The sequence below is a fragment of the Macaca mulatta genome, chromosome 18, assembly GCF_049350105.2.
Source record: "Macaca mulatta isolate MMU2019108-1 chromosome 18, T2T-MMU8v2.0, whole genome shotgun sequence".
Lineage (NCBI taxonomy): Eukaryota > Metazoa > Chordata > Mammalia > Primates > Cercopithecidae > Macaca > Macaca mulatta.
The window spans coordinates 21,557,980-21,582,526 of NC_133423.1; the positions used below are offsets into that span (position 1 = coordinate 21,557,980).

The 24,547-nt window shown below is 43.9% G+C and overlaps 1 protein-coding gene across 2 annotated transcripts in view; it reads left to right on the forward strand.

The window, feature by feature from the left end:
- CCBE1 (collagen and calcium binding EGF domains 1) overlaps positions 1-24,547 on the forward strand; it is a 283,314-nt gene that overhangs the window by 245,988 nt on the left and 12,779 nt on the right. The window contains exons 8-11 of one of the 2 annotated variants that reach the window (XM_077974672.1): positions 4,829-4,968; positions 5,067-5,102; positions 6,181-6,216; positions 8,175-12,901. In XM_077974672.1, the coding sequence (XP_077830798.1) occupies positions 4,829-4,968; positions 5,067-5,102; positions 6,181-6,216; positions 8,175-8,408 (446 nt within the window). In that variant the 3' untranslated portion in view covers positions 8,409-12,901. Of the gene's footprint in view, positions 1-4,828; positions 4,969-5,066; positions 5,103-6,180; positions 6,217-8,174; positions 12,902-24,547 lie in introns of those variants that run through there. The other variant, XM_015122114.3, reaches the window with a different exon arrangement.

The window sequence follows — 24,547 nt, forward strand, 5'->3', positions numbered from 1 at the left end:
AGGTGTAAAAGATGGCTTAAGCCCAGGTGGTCGAGGCCACTGTAAGCCATGAACATAACACTGCATTTCCAGTCTGTGTGACAGAGCAAGACCCCATCTCAAAAAAAGGGGGAAAAAAAACCAACAAAATAAATATTGACAAGGATATGGAAAAATTGGAACCCTGTGCACTGTTGATGTGAATGTAAAATGGTTCAGTCACTGTGGAAAAGAGTGTGGAGATTCCTCAAAAAATTAAACATATCAGGAGGCTTAAGCAGGAGGATCACATGGGCTCAGGAATTCGAGGCCAGCCTAGGCAACAGAAACCCTAACTCAAAAAATATCTATATCTATAACTATATCTATAAATGAGATCCAGAAATCCCACTCCTGGGTATATACCCCAAAGAATTAAAAGCAGGATCTTGAAGAGATGCTCGCACACCCATCTTCATAGCAGCACTTTTCACAATAGCCAAGAGGCTGAAGCAACCCAAGTGTCCATCAATGGATAAGATGGAAAAACAAAATGTGACATACACATACAATGGAATATTATTCAGCCTTTAAAAAGATGGAAATTTTGATGTAGGCTACAATATAGATGAATCATAAGGATATTGGGTTAAGTGAAATAAGCTGGTCAAAAAATGACACATTAATTATATAAGGTATCTAAAATAATTAAATTCATAGAAACAGAAAGTAGAATAGTGGTTACCAGGGGCTGAGCAGAGTGGAAAATGGGGAGTTATTCAGTGGTCTAGAGTTTCCGCTTTACAAGATGAGAAAGTTACAGAGATCTGTTGCACAACAATGGGAATGTACTTAACATTACTAAACACTACATTTAAAAAATAGTTAAGATGGGCTGGGGTCCGTGGCTCACGCCTGTAATCCCAGCACTTTGGGGAGGCTAAGGCGGGCAGATCACTTGAGGTCAGGAGTTCAAGACCAGCATGGCCAACATGGTGAAACCCCGTCTCTACTGAAAATACAAAAAATTAGCCAGAGGTGGTGGTGGGCACCTGTAATCCCAGCTACTTGGGAGGCTGAGGCAGGAGAATTGCTTGAACCCGGGAGGTGGAGGTTGCAATGAGATAAGATCGCACCACTGCACTCCAGCCTGGGTAACAGAGCAAGACTCCATCTCAAAAAAAAAAAAAAAAAAAGGTGGCAAATTTTGTGTTGTGTATTTTTTATCACAAGTTTTTAAAAATGCTCGCCAGGTCCCCACTGTCTCTTCCCTTATCCCCCCAGCTGATGTTCAAGGCCTAAAGCAGAGGTGAACATGCTGATGTCTGCACCCAGGTGCTGCCCCAGAGTATACATAACCACAGCCCTTGAGCCGGCAAGATATCCCCTCGAGTCCCCGGTGTGGGCAGACATGCTGTGTTCCACACACAAGTGGGGAAACGCCGCAAACCCAGCCCAATACAAAGCGGCTGTTTACAACTCTGTCTGCTGTGGGTCAACGTAGACGACGCCTAAAGGACTCTTCCCCATCAGCTTCCATAATAGGGTGGTATGACCATTTTTTGGCACACATGCAAGCGACTATTATCAGACAGGCATGAGAACAGATGACTTGTTGTTAAACTCGGTATAGTCTCAGTGCTGTGTCAATACAGGCCTCTGAAAAGAATTAAAAAACAAAACCCCTCAGCCTCTACAGAGATGAGCAGGTCGCATGGATACGTAGAAGGGAGCTGGGCAGGAGCAGTCGGAAGCAAGGGAACTGAACCAAATGGAGAGCACTCACCCCACGTAAAGGGGCCGCCCCTACTGAGAACTCCAGTTGGTTGGTTGTGCTGCTGATGGAATTGTGGTTTTTGTGCTTCCTGTTTGAAACCAGAGCCAGGCACCCAGATTTTTATATGAAATCTCCCAATTTTTATTTTTATTTATTTATTTATTTATTTTTGAGATGGAGTCTTACTCTGTTGCCTAGGCTGGAATGCAGTGGCACAATCTCGGCTCACTGCAACCTCCGCCTCCCAGGTTCAGGAAATTCTCCTGCCTCAGCCTCCCAAGCAGCTAGAATTACAGGCCTGTGCCACCAAGCCCAGCTAATTTTTGTATTTTTAGTAGAGATGGGGTTGCACCATGTTGGCCAGGCTGGTCTCAAACTCCTGACCTCAAGTGATCTGCCCACCTCAGCCTCTCAAAGTGCTGGGATTACAGGCATGTGCCACCACACCTGGCCCCGATTTTTAAATGTTAAGAATGCTCGGAAGAAAATGATATGCATAAACAGAAAACACATGTGCAGTGCATGAATGTATATAAACATGCATAAATTATACTATAGATATACTGCAAGCGTGTGCAATGAAGTAAGCAATTAATTCTTGCTTTCAGAGGCCTGTATCGACACAGCACTGAGACTATGCCAAGTTTAACAACAAGTCATCTATTTTTGTGCCTGTCTGATGATAGTTGTTGGTACGACGGGGGAGATGTTAAAATGTTTTTGGAGACAGGTGATCTGTGGTGATGGAGACAAGGCACAAAAGGAGAGAATAGTGGGAGCTGGATTGTGTGCCATGGCATGGTTTATTCAGGGAGGATGGGACTGTGGGGCGATTAGGAAAGAGGCAATTGTGGGAAAAATGCTGGCAAGAAGGACAAGCATGAACAAGGATACTATGCTGAGGAGTTGGAGCTTTATTCTCTACGCAGAGGGGAGCCGCTGTAGGGTTTTATTTTAGATGGTTCGATATTATCTCACCTCTTTTGGATACTTCATTTTATTTTCCTCTTTGTGATTCTCTTTGAGTAACTATTGACTTATCTTTAAGTTCACTGAGTCTTTGCTCAGCTGCGAGCGGTCTGCTGATGGGCTTATATCATTTTCATATATGATGTTGTATTTTATATTTCCATTTGACTTTTTTCCTTTAATTTCCATCTCTCTGCTAAAATCCCTCATCTGTTCAGAGAAGCTGTTTATCTTTTCCACCAGCCCCTTTCACATACTGTTATTTTAAAGCCCATATCTCATTATTCCGACATCTGGGTCCCCTCTGAGGCTTGTCCTGCTGATTGTTCTATCACTTCTATCACTTGACAATGGGTTTTTTGTTTTGAATTTTTTTTTTATTTTATTTTTATTTTTGAGATGGAGTCTCACTCTGTCACCCAGGCTGTAGTGCAATGGTGCAATCTTGGCCCACTGCAACTTCTGCTTCCCAGGTTCAAGCAATTCTCCTGCCTCAGCTTCCCGAGTAGCTGGGATTACAGGCACCCACCATCACATCTTGCTGATTTTTGTATTTTCAGTAGAGATGAGGTTTCACCATGTTGGCCAGGCTGGTCTCGAACTCCTGACCTCAGGTAATCCATCCGCCTAAGCCTCCCAAAGTGCAGGGATTACAGCATGAGCCCCTGTGCCCAGCCCTTTTTTCTATGTGCCCGAAAGTTTTGGATTGAATGCCAGACATCATTTGCAGAGAAACAGTAGAGACTGAGGTATGTAGTTATCACTCCTGGAGATGAGTACCCTCTTCTTTTGTCAGGCCACTGCCATGGGAAGTCAAGTCAGCCTACTGAATAACAGCTGGGTTTTGGCCTTATTGTCACTACATTTACTTTGTGTTCCACAGTCTTCAAATAATTCCTCCAGTGGTAGGATGCTGTTACCTTATGCTTAGCAGATGCCTAGGTTACCAGTGGATTTTTCTCAGTGTTTATACTCTGAGCTTTCTGCAGCCTCTACACACACATACCTGTGCCACAGAGGGGTTCTGTCCCCACACTGTTGCCCTTCCGCCAGTGGTAGATTGCTATTACTTCATGCTAGAATTGTGGGGCAAGGGGACATTTTCAGTTCTCCTGCTCCAGCTGCAATCCTAAGCATGACCTATGCTTCTGGGCCTTGGGGTGAGATGATCTTCCCCACATCCCCTGACTCATCCCCCAGCATGCCTTCCATCCCTGGCAAATCTTGGCCAACGAACATTTCCTACCCCTCACTAAGAAGTAAGGGATATTTCTCTGGGGCGTGCAAGAAAGAGTGAGTTTGCTAACCCACCCAGTGCCTTGAGACATCTGCACCAAAAGGTTGAAAGTAGGTGGGTTACATAGTAAGACTTGTTTTAGATATGTCATCCCTATAGAAATGTCAAAAATGGGCGAGGGGTAGACAAGGCTGCGGGGGGGCAGAGAGACTAGCAATGAGGCAAGAGTCAAGGCAAATATAAGGAAGGCCTAACAGATTTGTTTTAGTACTATGTGGGAAGTACTATACTAAGTGGTGTGTGTATATCTGAAATCTCATTGAATACAACTACTCCATAAGGAAGATTTTTATTAGCCCAGCTTTACAGACGAGATGAGAAACTAAAGCTCAGATAGCTCGGGCAACTTGTCAGATTCAAACCCAAGTCTCCCTGATGCTAAAACCTGTCTCTTAACTGCTGTCCTGCCGCGATCACCACTTCTCTGCTGTGGTGGCCACTATCGGCTGTGGTGGCCGCTATCGGCTGTGATCCAGTGGAGAGAAGGGAGCAGACAGCTGTGAGATGTTAAAGAAGTAAAATGCACAGGAGCTGGCCACTGATTCAAAAACGAGGTTGCAGAAATGGGGAAATATAGAGGAAGACTCTCCAGGTTTTGGCTTGAGTGGATGGGTGACTGGCAGTCTGTGAAAAGAGAGGAAGATGGGGAAGCTGCTTTTGACCATATCAAGTTTAAAATGCCCGTGGGACATCCTGATGCAGATGTCAGAAGGCAAAGGCAGAGAGAGTACAAAGAGAAATGACTGCAGGGGCCCGGGACTCTTGTTAGCCAGGGCCCTTCGTCCTTCTCATGTGCTGTGAGCTAATGAGGTGTTCTTTGATTACAGGCTCACCAGGACCAAAGGGGAGCCCAGGCTTCCCCGGTATGCCAGGCCCTCCTGGGCAGCCCGGTCCACGGGGCTCAATGGGACCCATGGGACCATCTCCTGATCTGTCCCACATTAAACAAGGCCGGAGGGGCCCTGTGGTCAGTATCTTATCAGAGATCCACTTCCTGTTTGGGGGAAAATGTGTTTTTGTCCCATGCTTTTCCCTGTGGTTAAACCAGATCCTTTTGTATTGTAGGGTCCACCAGGTGCACCAGGAAGAGATGGTTCTAAGGTAAGCCTTATGAGTGGTCCTCACAAGCTAAAGGTCTCTCACGTTCGATTTTGTTTTGTTTTGTTTTTTTGAGATGGTCTTGCTCTGTCACCCAGGCTGGAGTGCAGTGGCGCAATCTTGGCTCGTTACAACCTCTGCCTCTCGGGCTCAAGCCCAATTCTCCTGCCTCAGCCTCCCAAATAGCTGGGACCACAGGCATGTACCACCACTCCCGGCTAATTTTTGGATTTTTTAGTAGAGATGGGGTTTCACCGTATTACCCAGACTGGCCTTAAATTCCTGAGCTCAGGTGATCTGCCCGTCTCGGCCTCCCAAAGTGCTGGTATGACAGGCGTGAGGCACCACTCCTGGCCTGAAGGTCTCTCACATTCTACCTCTTGCACTGACATCGAGGAAAGCTTACCAGTTACTGTTTACCATCCCCATTTTGCATGCAGCAAAAGTGAGACACAGACACCAGATATAACTTTTTCCCCAAAGCTGGGAACAAAATCTGAAAAGCCATTTTCTTAAATTCTGAAACCAACCCCAAAGACAAAAACCACCACCACAACCGGTCATAGGAAAAATGACCCCTATAAATTTTAAATGAGCCTCTGCATTGTGATACTCACATGTGTTTTTCTCTTTAACCAATGTTGCTTTACAGGACAGCGTTTTGTGTGTTTCCATTTCTGTGAGATTTTCAAGTCAGGGACAGGAGATGCTCCATTCTTTCTGCAAGCAGGGTGGTTCCCCTCTGAGAGCCGCCTTCTCTTTTTTGCCTCACAAAGAAGTCAGTGTGAGATATTTCAGAAAGTTTGTTACTGCACATGCTGCTGGGAAATACGAACATTCCTCTTGCCAGGAAGGTTTGAAAATATATGGGCTCAAGGGAAATCAGAATGAGAAACACTTGACCCAAGCAATCTTGTTCAAATCAGTGGTCCCGTGAGTCCAGCTCAGTTTTACATATGTTTTCTATAGAAAATATTTGTTGTTTTGTGCAGGGAAGTGGTTATGGTGGGTGTATAAATAGAGACTATTGTTGTGGTATCCATGTGCTCTAGAAAGCTAACCCTGGCCTTTCTGTTTTTAGGGGGAGAGAGGAGCGCCTGGGCCCAGAGGGTCTCCAGTAAGTAGCATTCTGTGTCCTGCTTCCCCAGGGGAACATTCTCAGGGATGCAGCTCTGATGAGCCTATAGGTCAGTCTAGTAGCAAAGGCCCACCCCTTCCTGATGCCACTCAGCTCACCTGAGCAGAACTTTGTGGTTAGGAAGACAGTCATAGAAGACCTTAGCTGCTAGTTTGGATTTATTTTTCAAACTTGTTTTCTGTTGTTGTTTTTTCTTTTATCATGGCTAATCTTCATTTAAAATGTCTTTCCTAAAGCTCAAAACCCTACTATGCCATGAGTCTGTTTCCAAGTTTTCTCATAAAATGTTTTATGAGTCTGTATCATAAAACATTTGAAAGGGCTAGGAAAGAAATCTATAGGTTTAAATCATAACTCTGCATACTTGAGAATTTAGCCACTGCTACAACCCTAGCTGGTCAGATGCCCATCTCCTCTTAAAAAGCGCAAAACCATGCAGGGCTGTTTAGGATCTGAGAAGAAATTAGCTGCATATATGCATAGTGTCTGGGAGATTAAAAATGAGAAATAGTAGTATTCAGAAGCACAGAAAATTCAAACCACTTCACTGCTTCTGAAGAAGTATCATTTCTGAAATCCAAAAGCTGTGGCCACAGAGGTGGAAGTCGTGGGTTCCCATCTCAACTCTTCTACCTGCTAGCTTTCTGACCACGGCACATCACTGAGGGTCTCTGGGCATTCATTCCCCCACCTGTGCAGTGGCAATAGTGGAATCTGACCTGCCATCCCTCAAGTGGCTATTGTGAGGGTCAAATGATATGAAAATCCTATGCCTGTCTTAGTGCTTTACCATGTAAGCTCTGCTTCCATAGTGCCTGCTGCTGCTGCAGCAGTTGTGGGAAGTGATAACAATTTTATTACAAACTTCTGCAAGCCCAGAACATGCGTGTTTATGCATTTCTTTTTTACCATGCCCCACACAGCACTCTATAAAATTAAGGCTTAGTAAATACTATATGATGATAAAGGATACTCAAGACATAGAAAAATTAGGAAGCTTTTGTTTGGACCTTTCCTAGATGTGAGGAGTTGACGTCTTTACAACATCCTCTCAACCTCATTTAGTTTGTGCTTATAGTCGGCCATCTTATAAACATTTTAATAATTTTGAGACAGGGTCTCACTCTGTCACCCAGGCTGGAGTGCAGAGGCACAATCTCGGCTCACTGCAGCCTCGACCTTCTGGGCTCAAGCGATCATCCACCTTAACCTCCCAAGTAGCGGGGTCCACAGGTGCCCACCACCACACCTGGCTAAATTTTTGTTAATATTTTTTGTAGAGACAGGGTTTCACCATGTTGTCCAGGTTGGTCTTGAACTCCTGGGCTCAAGCTATCTGTCCACCTTGGCCCCCCAAAGTGCTAGGATTACAGGTGTGAGCCACCACTCCTGGCCCAGATAATGTTTTGAATACATATTATGTTCAAAGCGCTTTACATGCATTTACTTATTTAAATCCTCACTTATGAACCCTATAAAACCCTATGAAATTGGGACTATTATTATCCCCATTTTACAGATATGGAAACTGAACCACAAGAAATTAAGACCACACAGTAAGCAGCAGAGATGAGATTCAAACCCAACAGAACCCCAGTCTCTTAACCACTGCTCTGCTGCCTTCATAAGCATCTTCCAGACTGCTTTGGAAAGTAACTTAGGAGAGTTGTCTTATGTTCTTTCCTCTACTGGATTTGATAAAGCCTAGAGTTAGGAGGGAGGAAAGGTGAATACATCACCAAAGCTCATCTGAGAAGTGACAGAATTAGAAAACAATGTGGAGGACCCCCAGGCTCCTGTAGCAGTCCTCACATTGACTCCATTTGGGGCACAGTTATTGAGAAAGGAGTTGCCAGCAAGCAGCAGGTCAAGTCATGGAGCCCCGGAGGCCATTGCTGTCTGTCATATTCTAGCTTTGATTCCTCCCATGTACACAGGGACCCCCTGGTTCTTTCGATTTCCTGCTACTTATGCTGGCTGACATCCGCAATGACATCACTGAGCTGCAGGAAAAGGTGTTCGGGCACCGGACTCACTCTTCAGCAGAGGAGTTCCCTTTACCTCAGGAATTTCCCAGCTACCCAGAAGCCATGGACCTGGGCTCTGGAGACGACCACCCAAGAAGAACTGAGACAAGAGACTTGAGAGCCCCCAGAGACTTCTATCCATAGCACATCCCAACACCGTCATGCCAAAGGAAGAGAAAGATCAACTCACCTGCAGTTAAACCATCTAAAGAGAAAAAGACACCACTGGAGACCTAGAAAACATACATTTTTCTCTTCTCTTCTCCTGACATCTCTCTATTCCTCTTCTTCCAGATACAATACTATTTTCAGAGTCCCCTCCTAGGCCTGCAGACACATGGGAGTGAATGATTGATTTACCTGCTGCTTACTAAGAGTTCATTGGAGTGGTTTGCATTGTAACTTTTCATTTACATCCTATTTTTCCAGGAACTTTGGATTTTAGGTACTCTCACAGTGTCTTAAATCATAAATTCTTCAAGTTAAATTTGGCAGAGTATCAAAAGGGAAAATGGCAAAGTGAGCTCTAAGAAAATGTGAGGCTACTTCTAAGATGTGTATTCAGAATAGACCGTAACTCCTCTAGTATCAAAATTAGGGCTCTTCAGTTAAAAAGGGGTGGAGAGGACAAACGTGTAGATGTACTTTGGTGGAGAATTCTTTTTCCTTGTGCTTCCAGTAGATTTTAAATATTGTATGCCCTTGTCAAACGTTTCCCAAATTCAATTAAAGAGAGGAGAGAACTGAATGACATTTAGAGAAGACAGAAAAGAATTGCAGTCATATATTTACTGTTACATAGATTGCCACATTCTAAAATTCAAATATGGTGCTTAAGGTTTCATGCCATGCTTATCTGTAAGTATCCTATTTAGGGAAGAAGATTAAATCCTCTTTTCAAAAAACAAAGGGAAATGCCTGGATTCACATTAAAACAGTGGGCTCTGGTTTGCTAGAATATTTTAAAGCTGTTTAATCAAGAGTGGAGCCTGCTGTATACATCACAGATTATTTGTTCAATAAAGTGGCTGACCTTAGAGAGAGGCACAGAATTCCTGGTTCTGAGCAGGTGCCATGATCCAGGCTGAACCAATACACAGTGGGGCTGAAGGCCGCAAGGAAGTTGCTGGCTTGGGTTGACCTCACTAACGCCATCAGCAGCAGTAGGTAAATTTGCTCTCCTTGGGTGTTACAAGTTTTTGTCTGGAGCCAACCAAGCTTGCCACCAACATATTGAGAATAATACACTATTGAAAGTTATCTTGGATGGGGAGAAAAAACAGTGGTTTTCCTTGTTTGCAAAAACTTCCTTCCTATTCCCATTTTTTCCTTCTTTCATTTAGTCCAAGTTCCAGTTCTTTCAGGCATTTTCTTTGATTTCTTTTCCCCTGCATGTGAGAAGCAGTTCAGAAAAGGGTCTATTTCTCCACCTCCTAGTGAGTTAGAGTGTTTTCTCAGAGCACCTCTGGGTCCCAAAGGGAAGCATGTTCCTGCCAAGGTTTGTTGTGCATTCAGAAGCACCAGGAGCAAGAGACCAGAAGGATGATCTGCTCCTTTGTAACGTTGTTGAGGGTCCTCTTGGTTCCAATGAGCAGCTTATAAGTTACTCACAGTCCACTTTCTCATTGGACACACAAAGTGGCTGTTCATCTGCCTTTGCGGGAGACTTTCACTCTCTATTGAGCTTCACAAATGATCGTTCTCACACTCATATTCGCTCATGTTGGAATTTCCCATCCTGCCATGTCCTTTCCTATTTCTTTTTGGCTTTTTTGCCTCCACCTTTCAGCCCACATCATTGAACTCCACTACTGTGAAAGCTTGCTTAAAGAAAATCCCTCTTGGCTGGGCATGGTAGCCCACGCCTCTAATCCCAGCCCTTTGGGAGGCTGAGGCGGGCAGATCACAAGGTCAGGAGTTCGAGACCAGCCTGACCAACATGGTGAAACCCCGTCTCTACTAAAAATACAAAAATTAGCTGGGCGTGGTGGTGCATGCCTGTAATCCCAGCTACTCAGGAGGCTGAGGCAGGAGAATTGCTTTAACCCGGGGGCAGAGCCAAGATTGCACTACTGCACTCCAGCCTAGGCAACAGAGCAAGACTCTTAAAAAAAAAAAAAAAAAAAAAAAAAAAAAAAAGAATATCCCTCTTGTTGTGTTTGAATGCCACCTTTCAGTCTTCTCCCTTAAGAATGATAGGAAGGGGCTTTGCAAATCTCTAGTGGCAGCAGTCTTCCTTCCCTTCTTCCTACCATGTTGGAAATGCAGGACTCATGTCAGCGTGTGGCTGAGTCTTTGATGAACACGTTGCTCCTCTATGTCTCATTTATGCAAAATTCCTGGTGACTGTCCACTAGCATTTTTAAAGTGAAAGCAAACACATTCTTAGTGCTCTTTTTCTAGCATCTTTTCTTCCTCCTTCTCTCTGCAAAATTCAACATTCATGACAGAAGGTCACGCCAACCACGGGTTTATAAAGAGAGGAAGTGAACAGCTGTTGATTTCCATCTGGATATATTTAATGTTTGCCTGCTTGTGGAGCATGGTATTTAAAGGGTGTGAATGGATGAATGCTTTTAAAACACACACACACACACACACACACACACACACACACACACACACACACAATGATGCACAAGCTGTATGAGAGATGGCTAGGTCCATCTGTGATTTTTTTTTAATGAGGAATTTTAATACCCTTTCTTTGACAGTGAACTGTATTTAGACATATGACCTTTATTGTGAAATGCTCATAAAATGCAACCAAACTGCATGTTTGGCCATAGGCTAGAATAATATATTAAAAGAATTAATGGAAAGTAGTATTATCTGGATTTCATGGAACTATTCCAGATAATATTCTCCAGCAAAACTTATAGTAACCTGTATTTTGTAACGTCAATCTGCTGGACCAATTTAATTTAGAAAATAATTTTTAATCCTCAGATTTTCAAAACTTGGACTACTGCAAGACTGATATGTACTCTTTATGCCCAAATTTTATTTTTCAAAGATAGGACATCATAAGGCATCATTATTTCTAATGTATCTTTTAGCTAGATAGAAAAAGCTTTACTGTTTAAATAGGACTTCTGCTCAAAACCTAATGGGAAAGCCATTTCTGGGGTAAGATTTGCCACAGTGCATTTCATGTTTTATAGTGAAAAAGATGTTTGTACACCTCCTCAACCTGTTAGTAGAAATGTTGACTTCGATTTTTGCACCCTCTTCACAGGACCTCCTAAGTTACCTCTGTTCTTGGAAAGCAATGGGAATAAAAAATACGCTGTTAAGAATATACTACATGGGGCCAGGCACGGTGGCTCACACCTATAATTCCAACACTGGGAGGCTGAGGCGGGCGGATCATGAGGTCAGGAGATCAAGACCATCCTGACCTACATGGTGAAACCCCATCTCTACTAAAATACAAAAAAAATTAGCCGGGTGTGGTGGCACATGCCTGTAGTCCCAGCTACTCGGGAGGCTGAGGCAGGAGAATTGCTTGAACCCAGGAGGTGGAGGTTGCAGTGAGCGAAGATCGCGCCACTGCATTCCAGCCTGGCGATAGAGTGAGACCCCATCTCAAAAAAAGAAAAAAGAAAATAGTACATGGAGGGCATGCATTTTAGTTTAGGAACACCCCCCTCCCTTCCCAGTTCCAGAGGGAGAAATTATAACCTATACTGTGCCAAAAGTGAGTGGGGCTGCAGAGAGGATAGTGCCTTTTCTCACCTTCTGAGTTAATGCCCAACATCTGCCATAGGATTTATTGACCAAAGGAAGTCATTTCTACTGTATAAACTCAGACAGGTGTGTCTTAGCCCAACAGGTAAATAATAAATGTTCATTGGTTTTGGAAGGAAGGAGAGGGGAGTATTACCCCACCAAATACCAGTGAAGAGCACCCTGGCTTCGGTCATCTTTCCAAGGTTCATAATTACTGTGGGCCTGGTGAGCCCTGTTCCCAGGGCTGCAAGGGAAGGCTCCCCCAAGCCAGACATTGCTGTGGGTTTTCAGGCAGCAACTCCCCCATCATATTTTGGGTGTTACTCCCCACTGTCTCTCCCCACATCTCAGCCTGTGCCTCAGAAACCACCACAGCAGCCTCAGTCTGCAGACTTAACATCTTTCAGATAACCTTCCTGAAAAGGAAAGTTATTGCAGGAATCCAGGCCAAACAGCAAGTAGAATAGAGCCATCTAAAGTTATTAATAATGAGTTCAGGGAAATAGATGAATTTTTTCCTGGCACAGTCAATATTTGTATCTTACAACAAGTCAAAAAATAATTTTCCATTTGGAAAACAAAACACACCATGACTGTGATTGTTAAGGCATATAATCATGAACTTCACATGCTCCCTCAACAAATGTTACTGCTCTAGGGAAATCATAGAAAAGGACCCTCTTATTCCCCAGGGGATCAAAGCAAGTCCCCTTAGGAATTTCATGTGTGCCATGGGTCTGTTTTTATTTCACAGGGACTAGTCATGTACTGGAGTAGCTCTGTTGTTCATTATTTGTAACAGGTCCATATAACAGTCAAGCTAGCATTCAAACAATTGTGGATGTGATACTATGACGTACTTTTGATATGATTGTATATGCCTAATAACAAAGTTATTTTTCTTACATGGCTCTACTGTGTTTTGTCCTGACACCTGGTTTTGTGAAGCAAGTCATCTTTTTACCCAGTTAACAAGGAGATGGAGAGGTGCATTTCTCTTGAGAGCTGGAATCTGGAATCTGGGTCAGCCACCTCCTGAGGTCTGGGTGTGGTCAGAGCATCTGAATCTGAATCAAGGTCTGAAGGCCCGGGTACCACTGAGTGTGGGTCTCAGAGATCCAGTTCCCTAGCTGAGATTCCCAGGGTGAGATTTTCAAACCAAGAACCCTCTAGACGCTCGTTGGAGCTGCCTTAGGAGCTCACAAATGAGAGGCTTGTGAAGACTGAGTGCTCCCTGCCCCCAGCGCTGCACTCACAGTGACTCAGTGTTCAACTAGTTGTCTGTTTTGGATTAGAATTCCACGTAGGATTTCCTCTGGGGGATGCCGTGGCTCATGCCTGTAGTCCCAGACACTGGAGCGAGAGGATCACTTGAGCCCAGGACTTCAAGGCCAGTCTGAGCAACATTGCAAGACCCCATCCCTAAAAAAATAAGTTGTATTAAATGTGGCACTTTCCCCTAGAAGGGCAGAAACCCCAGGAACCAGTCTGCCTTTTTTTGAATAAAGCGTATTTTTAAAAAGAAAAAATTTCCTTTTAGGGTGGGGGGAAAGTTGACTACCTTAAAAATAAAGTTGGAGGGAGGAACTCTCATGAGTTGGTAGCTATAGTCTTCTATGTAAAGATAAGAGAAGGGAAATTTTTGCTAATTGGGCCATATGGGAAGTGTAGTGGTATGATAAAATGAGAGCTTATTTCAAAGGGACTTTAGCCATCCTTAGCAGGGTGCATTTAGTGTCCTGAATTTAACCTGTATTTATACATCTCACTTCAGTTAGTAAATATTTGTAAGTGTCTATTGCAATCTAGGCACTGTGCTATGCACTGCAGACACAATTGGGAGCAAAAACATCTTAATCCCTGTTCTGCTGGGGATTTTTGGCAAAACAGATAAGGATCCTTCCAGACAAAATAATCACTTAAATATGCGATTACAAACCACAATAAGCTACGAAGTGTTAGGCGCTACAAGAGCCAATAAGGGTTCATGCCAGGGGAGCCCACCCTTGGCTCCGAAATGCACTCCTTCCCAGAGCCGCACGCTCAAAGTAGCCAACAGCATTCAGGCCAGCCACACAGGACCTCATGGCCCCTCCCAGCCTTTCCCATACAACAGCTTTACAAAGGCTCCAGGTGACATAGCAGATTATGGAAATCTGGGAGACAACTTCATATATAATTTTTCCAGCCCTCTTAATTTAATCAACCAAAAGCTGGTTGAGCACTTACAGTCCTCATGGCCTCTTGGCATCTCACTGTGCAGCTGTTGGGTAACATCACGTGTTCCAGTCTTGATTCCCAGCAAAATTTGAGGCTTGCTTCTTCTCGACCAGGACACTGCAGTTTTGACAAAGCTCGCTATGCTTTTGAAGCCCAAAACTTTGAAACACCCCAGCTCAGCTCCATGTGCAAATTTCCACAGGCTTGCTCATGTCTAGATGCAGGGTTACAGGACAGCCAAATGGGAAGTGGCGCTTAGCCACTGGGTGGTCCACAAGGAAAAGGCAACTCTTCCAAGATGTGTGGGTGACGGCAGTTGGATCATAAGATCTAGGGAACTGGTGGAGGGGTGGATGAGTTTCTTAGGCTGCCAAAACAGTATCACAAACTGGGTGGCTTAAAACAACAGAAATTTATTGTATTACAGTTCTGGAGGCTGGAAGTCTGAAATCAATGTGTCAGTAGGGTCGGTACCTTCTGGAGGCTCTTGGGAGCAACCATCTCATCCCTGTGTCATTTCTGGTGTTTGCCCACAGTCTCGGCATTCCTCGCCTCCAATATCACATGGTGTTCTACCCTCCTGCCTCTGCGGCTTCACATGGTGGTCTCCAGCATTCTCCTCTCTAAGTCTTCCGTGTGCCTATTTTATTTTCTTATAAAGATGCTACTAGTGGCCAGGCATTGTGGCTCATGCCTATAATCCCAGCACTTTGGAAGGCTGAGGTGGGCAGATCACTTGAGGTCAGGAGTTCGAGACCAACCTGGCCAACATGGTGAAACCCCATCTCTATTAAAAATACAAAAGTTAGCCAGGCGTGATGGTGCATGCCTGTAATCCCAGCTATTCGGGAGGCTGAGACACAAGAATCACCTGAACCCCAGAGGCAGAGATCACAGTGAGCTGAGATTGCACCACTGTATTCCAGCCTGGGCAACAGAGCGAGACTCCTTCTCAAAAAAAATAATTTTAAAAAGGTACTACTTGTTGGCTTAATGCGATGTGACCTCATCTCAGTTTAATTATATCTGCAAAGATTATTTCCAAATAAGGTCACATTCTGAGTCTCCCGTAGATAAGAATTTTGAGGGGACACTTCAACCCAGTACAAGAAAGACATTTTCTCCCTATTGACCTTTATCCTGCTTATTTCCTTTAACATCATTTTTTTTCCAACTTGAAATTCTTATTCACTTCATTCAACAAAAACGTATTGAGGGTGAGGATAGAGTATTGAATGGTACAAAGTTCCTGCACTGGTAGAGTATAGCTTCTGGTCCAGGAAGACAAACAGAAATATATGTATCAGTCATGGTTCTTGAGAAACAGCACCAAGAGACAGGGATTTATTTTAAGAAATTGGCTCACACAGCTGTAGATCTGGAATTGGAAAAACTGCCAAGTTGGCAGGCTGGAGACAGAAGAGTTGGCATTGCAGTTGGAGTCCACAGGCTTCCTGCTAGAAGAATTCCTCCTTGCTTGGAAGGTCAGTCTTTTTCTATTAAGGCCCTTAGCTGATTGGATGAGCCCCACCCACATTATGGAGGGTAGTGTGCTTTACTCAGTCTACTAATACAAATGTTACTCTCGTCTAGAAAGTACATTCATAGAAACATCTAAAATATTTGACCAAATATCTGGGTGTTGTGGCCCAAATTTATAGTAAAATTAACCACCACGCTATATATCAGTGCTAAGAAGTGCTGTGGGGAAACGTAATTAGGGTAGAGGAGTGAAAAGTAACAGAAGGACAAGGCAGGGTGGCTCACGCCTGTAATCTCAACACTTTGGGAGGCTGAGGTGGATGGATCACGAGGTCAGGAGATCGAGACCATCCTGACTAACACAGTGAAACCCCATCTCTACTAAAAACACAAAACAATTAGCCAGGCGTGGTGGTGGGCACCGGTAGTCCCAGCTACTCGCGAGGCTGAGTCAGGAGAATGGCGTGAACCCGGGAGGTGGAGCTTGCAGTGAGCCGAGATTGGGCCACTGCACTGCAGCCTGGGTGACAGAGCGAGACTCCGCCTCAAAAAAAAAAAAAAAAAAAAGTAACAGACAGTGGGAGTGTGTACTTTAGATGGGCCTTCTGGAAAGGTGGTGTAAGAGCAGAGGCCTGGACAAAGGGAGAAGTGAGCCCTGTAGATGAAAGTGATCCATACAGGGATTACAGCCAGACCCTGAGGCTGACCTGCTTGGTGTGCTCAAAGAGTAGCAATGGGGCCACCCATGTTCCTGGAACAGAATAAGTGAAGCAAAATGGGGTAGGAGATGCCTTGCAGAGGCAGACGGGGGCAAGGCAAGGCCTTAAGGCCCAGCAAGAGGACTTTGCATTTCCTAGTGGACACATAGAGAGTTGCTGAAAGGATAAGAATGGGAGTAGGGAAACGCATTCGGAAACTGTTGAAGCAGTGTACTGGTCAGGTGCCAAATCATGACGTTTTAGTCAATGGCAGATCACATATACAACGGTAGACCCCTAAGATTATACGGGAGCTGAAAACTACTTCACCTAGTGACATGATGGCCATTACATAACACAATTACTGTATTTTTAAATAAATTTGGTGTAACCTAAGTGTACAGTGTTTACAAAGTCTACAGTAGCGTAGCAATGTCCCAGGTCTTCACATTCACTCACCGCTCACTCACCCACCTACGGCAACTTCCAGTCCTGCAAGCTGCATTCATAGTAAGTGCCGTATACAGGTGTACCATTTTTTATCTTTATTCAGTATTTGCACTGTACCTTTTCTGTTTTGATACTCAGATACTCACCATTGTGTTATAGTTGTCTGCAGTATTCAATCAATAAAATGCTGTACAGGTTCATAGCCTAGGAACAATAGGTTGTACCACATAGCCTAGGTGTGTAGCAGGCTATGCCATCTAGGTTTGTGTAAGTGGTACATCCCATGATGTTCACACAGCAATGAAACACCTAATGAGACGTTTCTCAGAATGTATCCCTGTTGTTAATCGACGCATGACTGTACTTGTTTGTTGACTGTCTGCACTATGAGAATTGATACTGTAATTGCTTTTTTGTTTTTGTTTTTGGGGGTTTTATTGAGACAGGGTTTTGCTCTGTCACCCAGGCTGGAGTGCAGTGGCATGATCTCGGCCCACCACAACCTCTGCCTCCCAGGCCCAAATAATCCTCCCATCTCAGACTCCTAAGTAGCTGGGACCACAGGCACAAGCCACCATGACCAGCTGATTTTTGTATTTTTTGTAGAAATAGGGTTTCCCTGTGTTGCCCAGGCTGGTCTCAAATTCCTGGACTCAAGCGATCCTCCTGCCTCAGCCTCCCACAGTGCTGGGATTACAGACGTGAGCCACTGCACCTGGCAGGTACCGTACTTACTTATCTGCTTCCTTTCTAGGCTAGAAAATCCTCAGGAGCAGGAACTATTTTTCTACCATATTCCCAGCATCTGCCACAATACCCAGGACACAGTAGGAGTTGAATGAATGTTTACATAATGAATTTAATTCAGTTAATGCATTTAGTCTTCTCAAAATCCCATAAGGTAGATATTTTTGGTATCCTCAATGTATACATATCCTAAGAGGTAAACATTCATAACACACAAGTGTATTTCAGAATATTAATGCACTGTGCTGGTTTAATCCCATCTGATAAACATAGCACAGACACTCAGCCCCACATTCTCTCCCACTTTGGAATCACACATGACTTCACAGAATGGGCCTCCATGGTGCAGAAAGTCACAAGAAAATTGTCTAGACACAGGGCCTTTTGCTTCCCACCATCCAGTTTTCTAATCTATGCTGGGTTGACAACCTTTCTGACCTCCTGCTATGAGGTGGCTAACAAGTATATAGTAAAACTATTGAGATGTTAACGGAGAAGAAAATAAAAGAAGAATGATACTAATATAATCACTGTGATAGTTGATTCCTAACACCCCATGCAGTCGAAAATCTGCAGATAGCTTTTGACTTCCCCGAAAACATAACTACTAATAGCTTACTATTGATTGGAAGCTTTACCGATAATGAACAGTTGATTGACATATATTTCCTATTTTATAGGTATTATATACAATGTTCTTCAAAAATAAGCTAGAGAAAATGTTATTAAAATCATAAGAGAAAATATATTTTAAGTGGAAGTGGATCATCATAAAGATCTTCATCCTTGTCTTCAGGTTGAGTAGGTTGAGGTTGAGGCTGAGGCTGAGGAAGAAGAGGAGGGGTTGGTTTCTCTGTCTCCGGTGGCAGAGGCAGAAGGAAGTCCACGTATAAGTGGATGCACCCAGTTCAAACCCATGTTGTTCAAGGGTCAACTGTATTTAGTATCCGATATGACCCCAAAATAACTGGGAGTCAGTTTTAGTCTGTTTTCATACTGCTATAAAGAACTGCCTGAGACTGGGTAATTTATAAAGGAAAGAGGTTTAATTGACTCACAGTTCAGCATGGCTGGGGAGGCCTCAGGAAACTTACAATCATTGCGGAAGGCAAAAGGGAAGCAAGGCATCTCCTTCACAAGGTGGCAAGAAGGAGAAATGCTGAGCAAAGTGAGAAGACCGCCTTATAAAACCAACAGATCTCATAAGAACTCACTATCACAATAACAGCAGGAGGGAAACCTCCCCCCATGATTCAGTTACCTCCGCCTGGTCTCTCCCTTGACACGTGGGGATTATGGGGATTACAATTCAATATGAGATTTGGGTGGGGACATAAAGCTTAACCATATCAGAGTCAAAACTCAAAATAGGTTAAATAAAATTAGCTAATAAAAAGTAACATTGTATTGTTCAGGAAAGGTTCTTTTCTAGAAGGAATATGGTAAATCTTTATTAAATAGTCACTGATCAACATATATTTCTTATAAAGTTTCATGCCAAAAGTAAGGGAACATTAGAATGCATGTTTTAATTCAAGTGTCTTTGCACAGGGATTAAATGAATGACCTGCAAATATTAATCTGATGGGTGAACTTCGTTAAAGAATAAAATATAGACTGCCTTGATATGTAAATAACCAGCCTGTCATAAGATCAGCAGGCTTCAAATATTTTTGACAATGACCCACTGGGAAAATATATTTTATGCAGTGACACAACATTCACATTTATCTATACGCTATTGAGACGTAAGTTTTACAATATTTACTACATAGGGTGCACTCTCATTTTCTCTGTGCAATTTGCTTTTTAAAAAAAATCCTGGCTGGGCACAGTGGCTCATACCTAAAATCCCAGCACTTTAGGAGACTGAGGCAGGAGGATTGCTTGAGACCAGCAGCTCAAAACCAGCTTGGGCAACAAAGCGAGACCCTGTGTAGTTCTACAAAACTAAAAGAAAAAAAAATAGCTGGGTGCACATCTATAGTCTTAGCCACTCAGGAGGCTGAGGCAGAAGGATCACTTGAGCCTAGGAGTTCGAGGCTGCAGTGAGCTGTGATTTGTGTTACTACACTCCAGGCTGGGCAACATAGTGAGGCCTTGTCTCAAAAAAAACAAAATCCTGGTCACAACCACTAAATTGACTTCATGAGTAGCAGCCCACAGTTTGAAAACCACTTGCTTAGACTGATGTTTCTCAAACTTCTTTGTGCATAGGAACCATCTGAGGATTTTATGACAGTGAAGATTCTGATTCAGGAGTCTGAGGTTTCCCTTCTGGCAAACTCCCGGGTGATATCAGTGCTGCTGTTTGGGAACCACACTGCGAGTAGCAAAGTCTTCCCTCACACAGGAGCATGTGCTCTGGACTTTAGATGGGAGCAGGAGAAAATTAGATTAATTTAGAACTCTGACAAGTGTCAGAAATTCACATATGGCTATTACGTCTCAATTATTTAATCCGTGTGTGTTCAATGTTTTAAAACATAGTTTCTCTGGGAAATGGCACACCTTAAACCTTACCTCTCCATTAACATGTTAGCAGGCATTAAATTGATAGCTGCTAAAGGGGAAGAAGATGTCTGGAGGGAGAGTCTGGGTAGCGAGACTGGGAAGGTGACTCCCTCCCTAGCATGGGCCCTGGCCTTGCCACAAGTTGCTAATATTTTGGAGGCTGGTTCCCCAGGTGGGAGGGCAGAAATGACGCCCATGCAGCACGTTGACCCTGGTAAGCTTCATTCACCTACTGTTCCCGCATGGTGTCGCTTTCACCAGCATCCCCAGGCGATTCAGGGACTCCTGATTCTCAGCGATTCTGGGAGGTGACAACTTCCGTGCTGAATCCCCACTTCTCCTCCAGCCTGTTTTCGTGGCTTCTTATCCTCTTCTATCTCTAGCATCACAACCACACTGGGGATGAGAGCTGGATGGGAAAAATGATTAAAGCAGAAGGAGAGTTGTATCTATAGTCATTTTTTGCTTTACAAATAGCTTTTGTGATGTATGCAGACAGAACAGTTTCCAAATTCAAGTTTTGTCGGGTTTAAAAAAAAATGTAACCCATGGACGTTCTTGGCTGTGTTCGCCACCGCCCCCTCACAGTCATGTAATGTGCTGGACCTGCCCCAACCCATCTTGGACATGGCTATAGACCATTTTACCCCAGGGCTCTGGAGATAATACACAGAATCTTACTAACTGCCATCATATCATGTAATTGCAGGACCATGTAATGTGAAAGGAACACTTCGACGGGGTCATTTATTTACAATTCTGTAAAACTCTCAGCCAAAACCAGCGGATCATATGCACAACTACAGCAAGCCATATGCGGGTAATTTGCCTTCTGGAAAAGAAAAAGGTGCACAAATTGAATTAGGCTCAGATTATTCAGAAAGGAAATAACAGCTGGAAAACATTTCAAAAAGTGGTCCCTTCAAAAGAGCCTTTCAAGAATAGCCAAATACATGTTTCCTTCAGGGCTTATTCTACGTAGCTATTGACCACTGAGATCCAATACTACCAGTCAGATTGACACAGGCTTTGCATGTCAATATTCGCATGAGGTAGGATGAAGGTCTTTGGGTTGCTGAGATTATGTGTGTTCCAAATAAAGGAAGTTAGCCCCCAGGTATTTATTGGCTTTTCCAGCTACATAGGCACCTTTCTACCAAGGATGAAATCTGTGATCTGTGTAGAGAACTTTTCTTGCTGAGTCTTTGTTGAGTTATCAGCAACTTCATTGCATCTAAGCCCTCCTCTGCTAAGCCTGTGATTGCTGGACTCAAAGTTTCACCTTGGTAGCTTATCTGTGGTCAGATGGTACTGGGGGCTGCTGCTATACTACCGTCACCCCACGCACACACACACTTATTTTGCAAAGAGGTACACAGACATCCCTCTGTCAGGCACTTCAGTTTCTTTCATGCCTTTTACTTGATTCCAGAAGTCCCCACTGAAGCCAAGAAATCTGAGTACTATTCTCAGGAGAAAGTTACCCTGGGGTCCCTCGGGGACAAAGGGATGGTGTGAGGGATCCTGGGTGCATGGAAGGGGCCTAAGGAAACTTGTTGCAATTGACAATTGAAAATACCAATCCTCTCAATGTCTGCCTCAAGTCTGAAATTCTCACCACTCATTTCCCTGCTTAGGGACCATTCACTCAGGTTACAGCTTTCAGTTACAAGAGCAGGTTCATCCATTAACCAGCAGGTACATGGAGAAGTTAGTCACTTGACTCCACATTAAGGCCCAAACAAAGAAATTTTGAGGGAATATGTGAAATATAATGAGGAGGAAGACAATTAATCTCAGAGCTAAACTTAGGCATAGTTAGATTCCAGGGAAGAGGGTCGAATTGGAAGACAAGCTGAAACAACCAAGGAGCTTTGTTTCCTCAAAAGCACCTTCTCCCATAATACAATGAATGGTCTCTCCACCACTATCATTGTGAATTTCAGGGTTTTTGAGTCACTTCCATTACTAGCTGGGTGACCCTCACATCATACTAAGGAACATGAAGACATGAATTCCACCTCATTTGGAACAGTTTGGATCAGGGCTGTGTCCAGGTAGAAGCTGTATCAGGGTCTTCCCCATTTCCCACTCCTTTCTGACTTCAAAGACAGGGTCCTTGCTTTCTCCCAAATGGAATCTGGAGGTTTTATTTGTAGGTAGTTGTGCTAATCTGTCTCCAACCCTTAGTCACAAACTGCTTAAGTACAAGAGTTAACTATCTTCATGGCTGCTGGAGACTTACAGCAGTACTTGGTGCCTGTGAAGTGCTCAGAAAATGTTAGCAGAAAGCAAGCAGTTGCTAAAGATACAGCCATCAGTGGCCCTCAACTACTTCCATTCACTTAATTATTTAACAGATATGTATTGAATGCCCTCATCTACTGTGGTCAGCACTGGCCCCTGTTGTTATGGGATTGTACATTTATTTATACATAGATTATAGTCTAGTGAATGAAGTCACAGATCTGTACTGGTACATACTGAAGCCCCATCTCCTTTTTATTTCTTTTTCCTTACAGAAATTTGCTGAACAATCTTTATTTTACAATTTGCAACTGGATTCTTCATCCTTGATACCCCCTATTCTGGCTTTTACCCCTTTTAAGGAAAAACAAGTACCCATGCATACTGGCCAACAAGAGACGACCTCTAATAGGCTTCTCCTATTCCCTCCTCTACGCTCAGTGTCTATGAGCATAGATATGTGGGTTTCACAACCTGCAAGTCCTGCCCAGCAAGTGGAATTTTCCTACTGAACCAAAATTGTGTTTTAGACTCAAAGCTGAGGGCAAAGGCATCCCCATGTTCTTTTTGTTTGTTTGGTTGGTTTTTGTTTTGTTTTTTGTTTTTTGAGATGGAGTCTTGCTCTGTCACTAGGCTGGAGTGCAGTGGCATGATCTCGGCTCACTGCAACCTCCGCCTCCGGGTTCAAGTGATTCCCCTGCCTTAGCCTCCTGAGTAGCTGGGACTACAGGCGTGCACCACCATGCACGGCTAAGTTTTTGTATTTTAGTAGAGACTGAGTTTCACCATCTTGGTCAGGATGGTATCGATCTACTGACCTTGTGATCCACCCGCTTTGGCCTCTCAAAGTGCTGGGATTACAGGCGTGAGATTACACTGCGCCCAGCCGGCATCCCCATGTTCTTAAGTGAGCATCATCAAATAGTTTGAGAGCTGCCACCTCCCCCAGGGAGCTTAGTGAGCAGCTCCTGTTCAGAACTGTGCCTCTCCAGGCTGACCCCAGCTGTGGGAGAAGAGGACCGGGTTGAGGGAGATGTAGACAGCCTTACAGAAAATAATGGTGTTCTTGATGACAAGTTTGTCCCTACTTAGAGTGTGGCTAGGGGAGAGGTATCCATCCCTAAAGCCAAGTGAGAGGGGGCTCCAAAAGTTTACTCATAAGAACTTGGGGTGCTTCAAGAATGTAAGAGGGCAGCGTGTTCTCCGGCTGGACGTGTGCCAGGTCTATGTTGTTTGCCTGTGAAGCAAGGCCTGCCACAAGCATTCTTGGGAGGATGATCTCAGAGTCTCCTCTTCACTAGACTGCCCCATGACCATGGGGAAGGAAGAAGGAGTGCTTGGCATGTGTGCCCTGAAGAGAGGGGATATACTTCTTCGTAGACATAACACTAGCTCCAATGAAGTCAGAGGCCTGGTGGGAGTAGCCTCTTTCACATGGCTTGAAGGGATTGTGGATGATTGCCCCTGAGAAGAAGGTGAGGCATCCATCTACTCCCTGATGTGTGAAAATGAAGGAACACAGAGGGGAAAGGAGAGGCAGGGACTCAACACCAGGGACCCTTCCTTACTCTGATGTAAGCGCAGCCACCAAAGCTGGCCCTTTCCTACCAGCCTCTTGCAATCCCTCTAAAAGCTTGAATTAGCAGAGGCAGGTAAGCAGGAGGTAGAGGAGTCTCAGAACCAGACCTTCGCTTCCTTTCAAACAGCCAGGCCCATAGCCCTAGCCCCAGCCCCCACTGGATTTGGGAGCAGGGAAGAGCCAAGCTTTAAATCAAGTTCAAGGCTCAGGTTTTAATAATGAACAGGACTTGGTCTTAAATCTCAAAGGTGCCTAGAAAGTTAAAATTTGGGCAGGATTTCACGAAGGGAGCCACAATCAAAAAGGAGAGGGTGAAAAGTTTATCAAAAGTTAAAAGCCGGTTTTGATGCCCAACTAATTTACACTGTTCAGTAAATCAGTTAGGGATGAGATGCATTTTTTTTTTTAAACTAGGACTTTCAAGTCCATGTTATAGTGACTTGGGGTTTTACTTCAATTATTTTTATTTTTACATGGAAGTGCATCTTTTCTTATCTTTTAAGTTTGCATGGGTTCAATGCAAGTGCCCACAAAGCTGTGGATCTGAAATTTTAGACACTTTCTTTTGTCTTTTTGAGATACAGCATCCTATTGTCGTTACCACCATCCGTCAG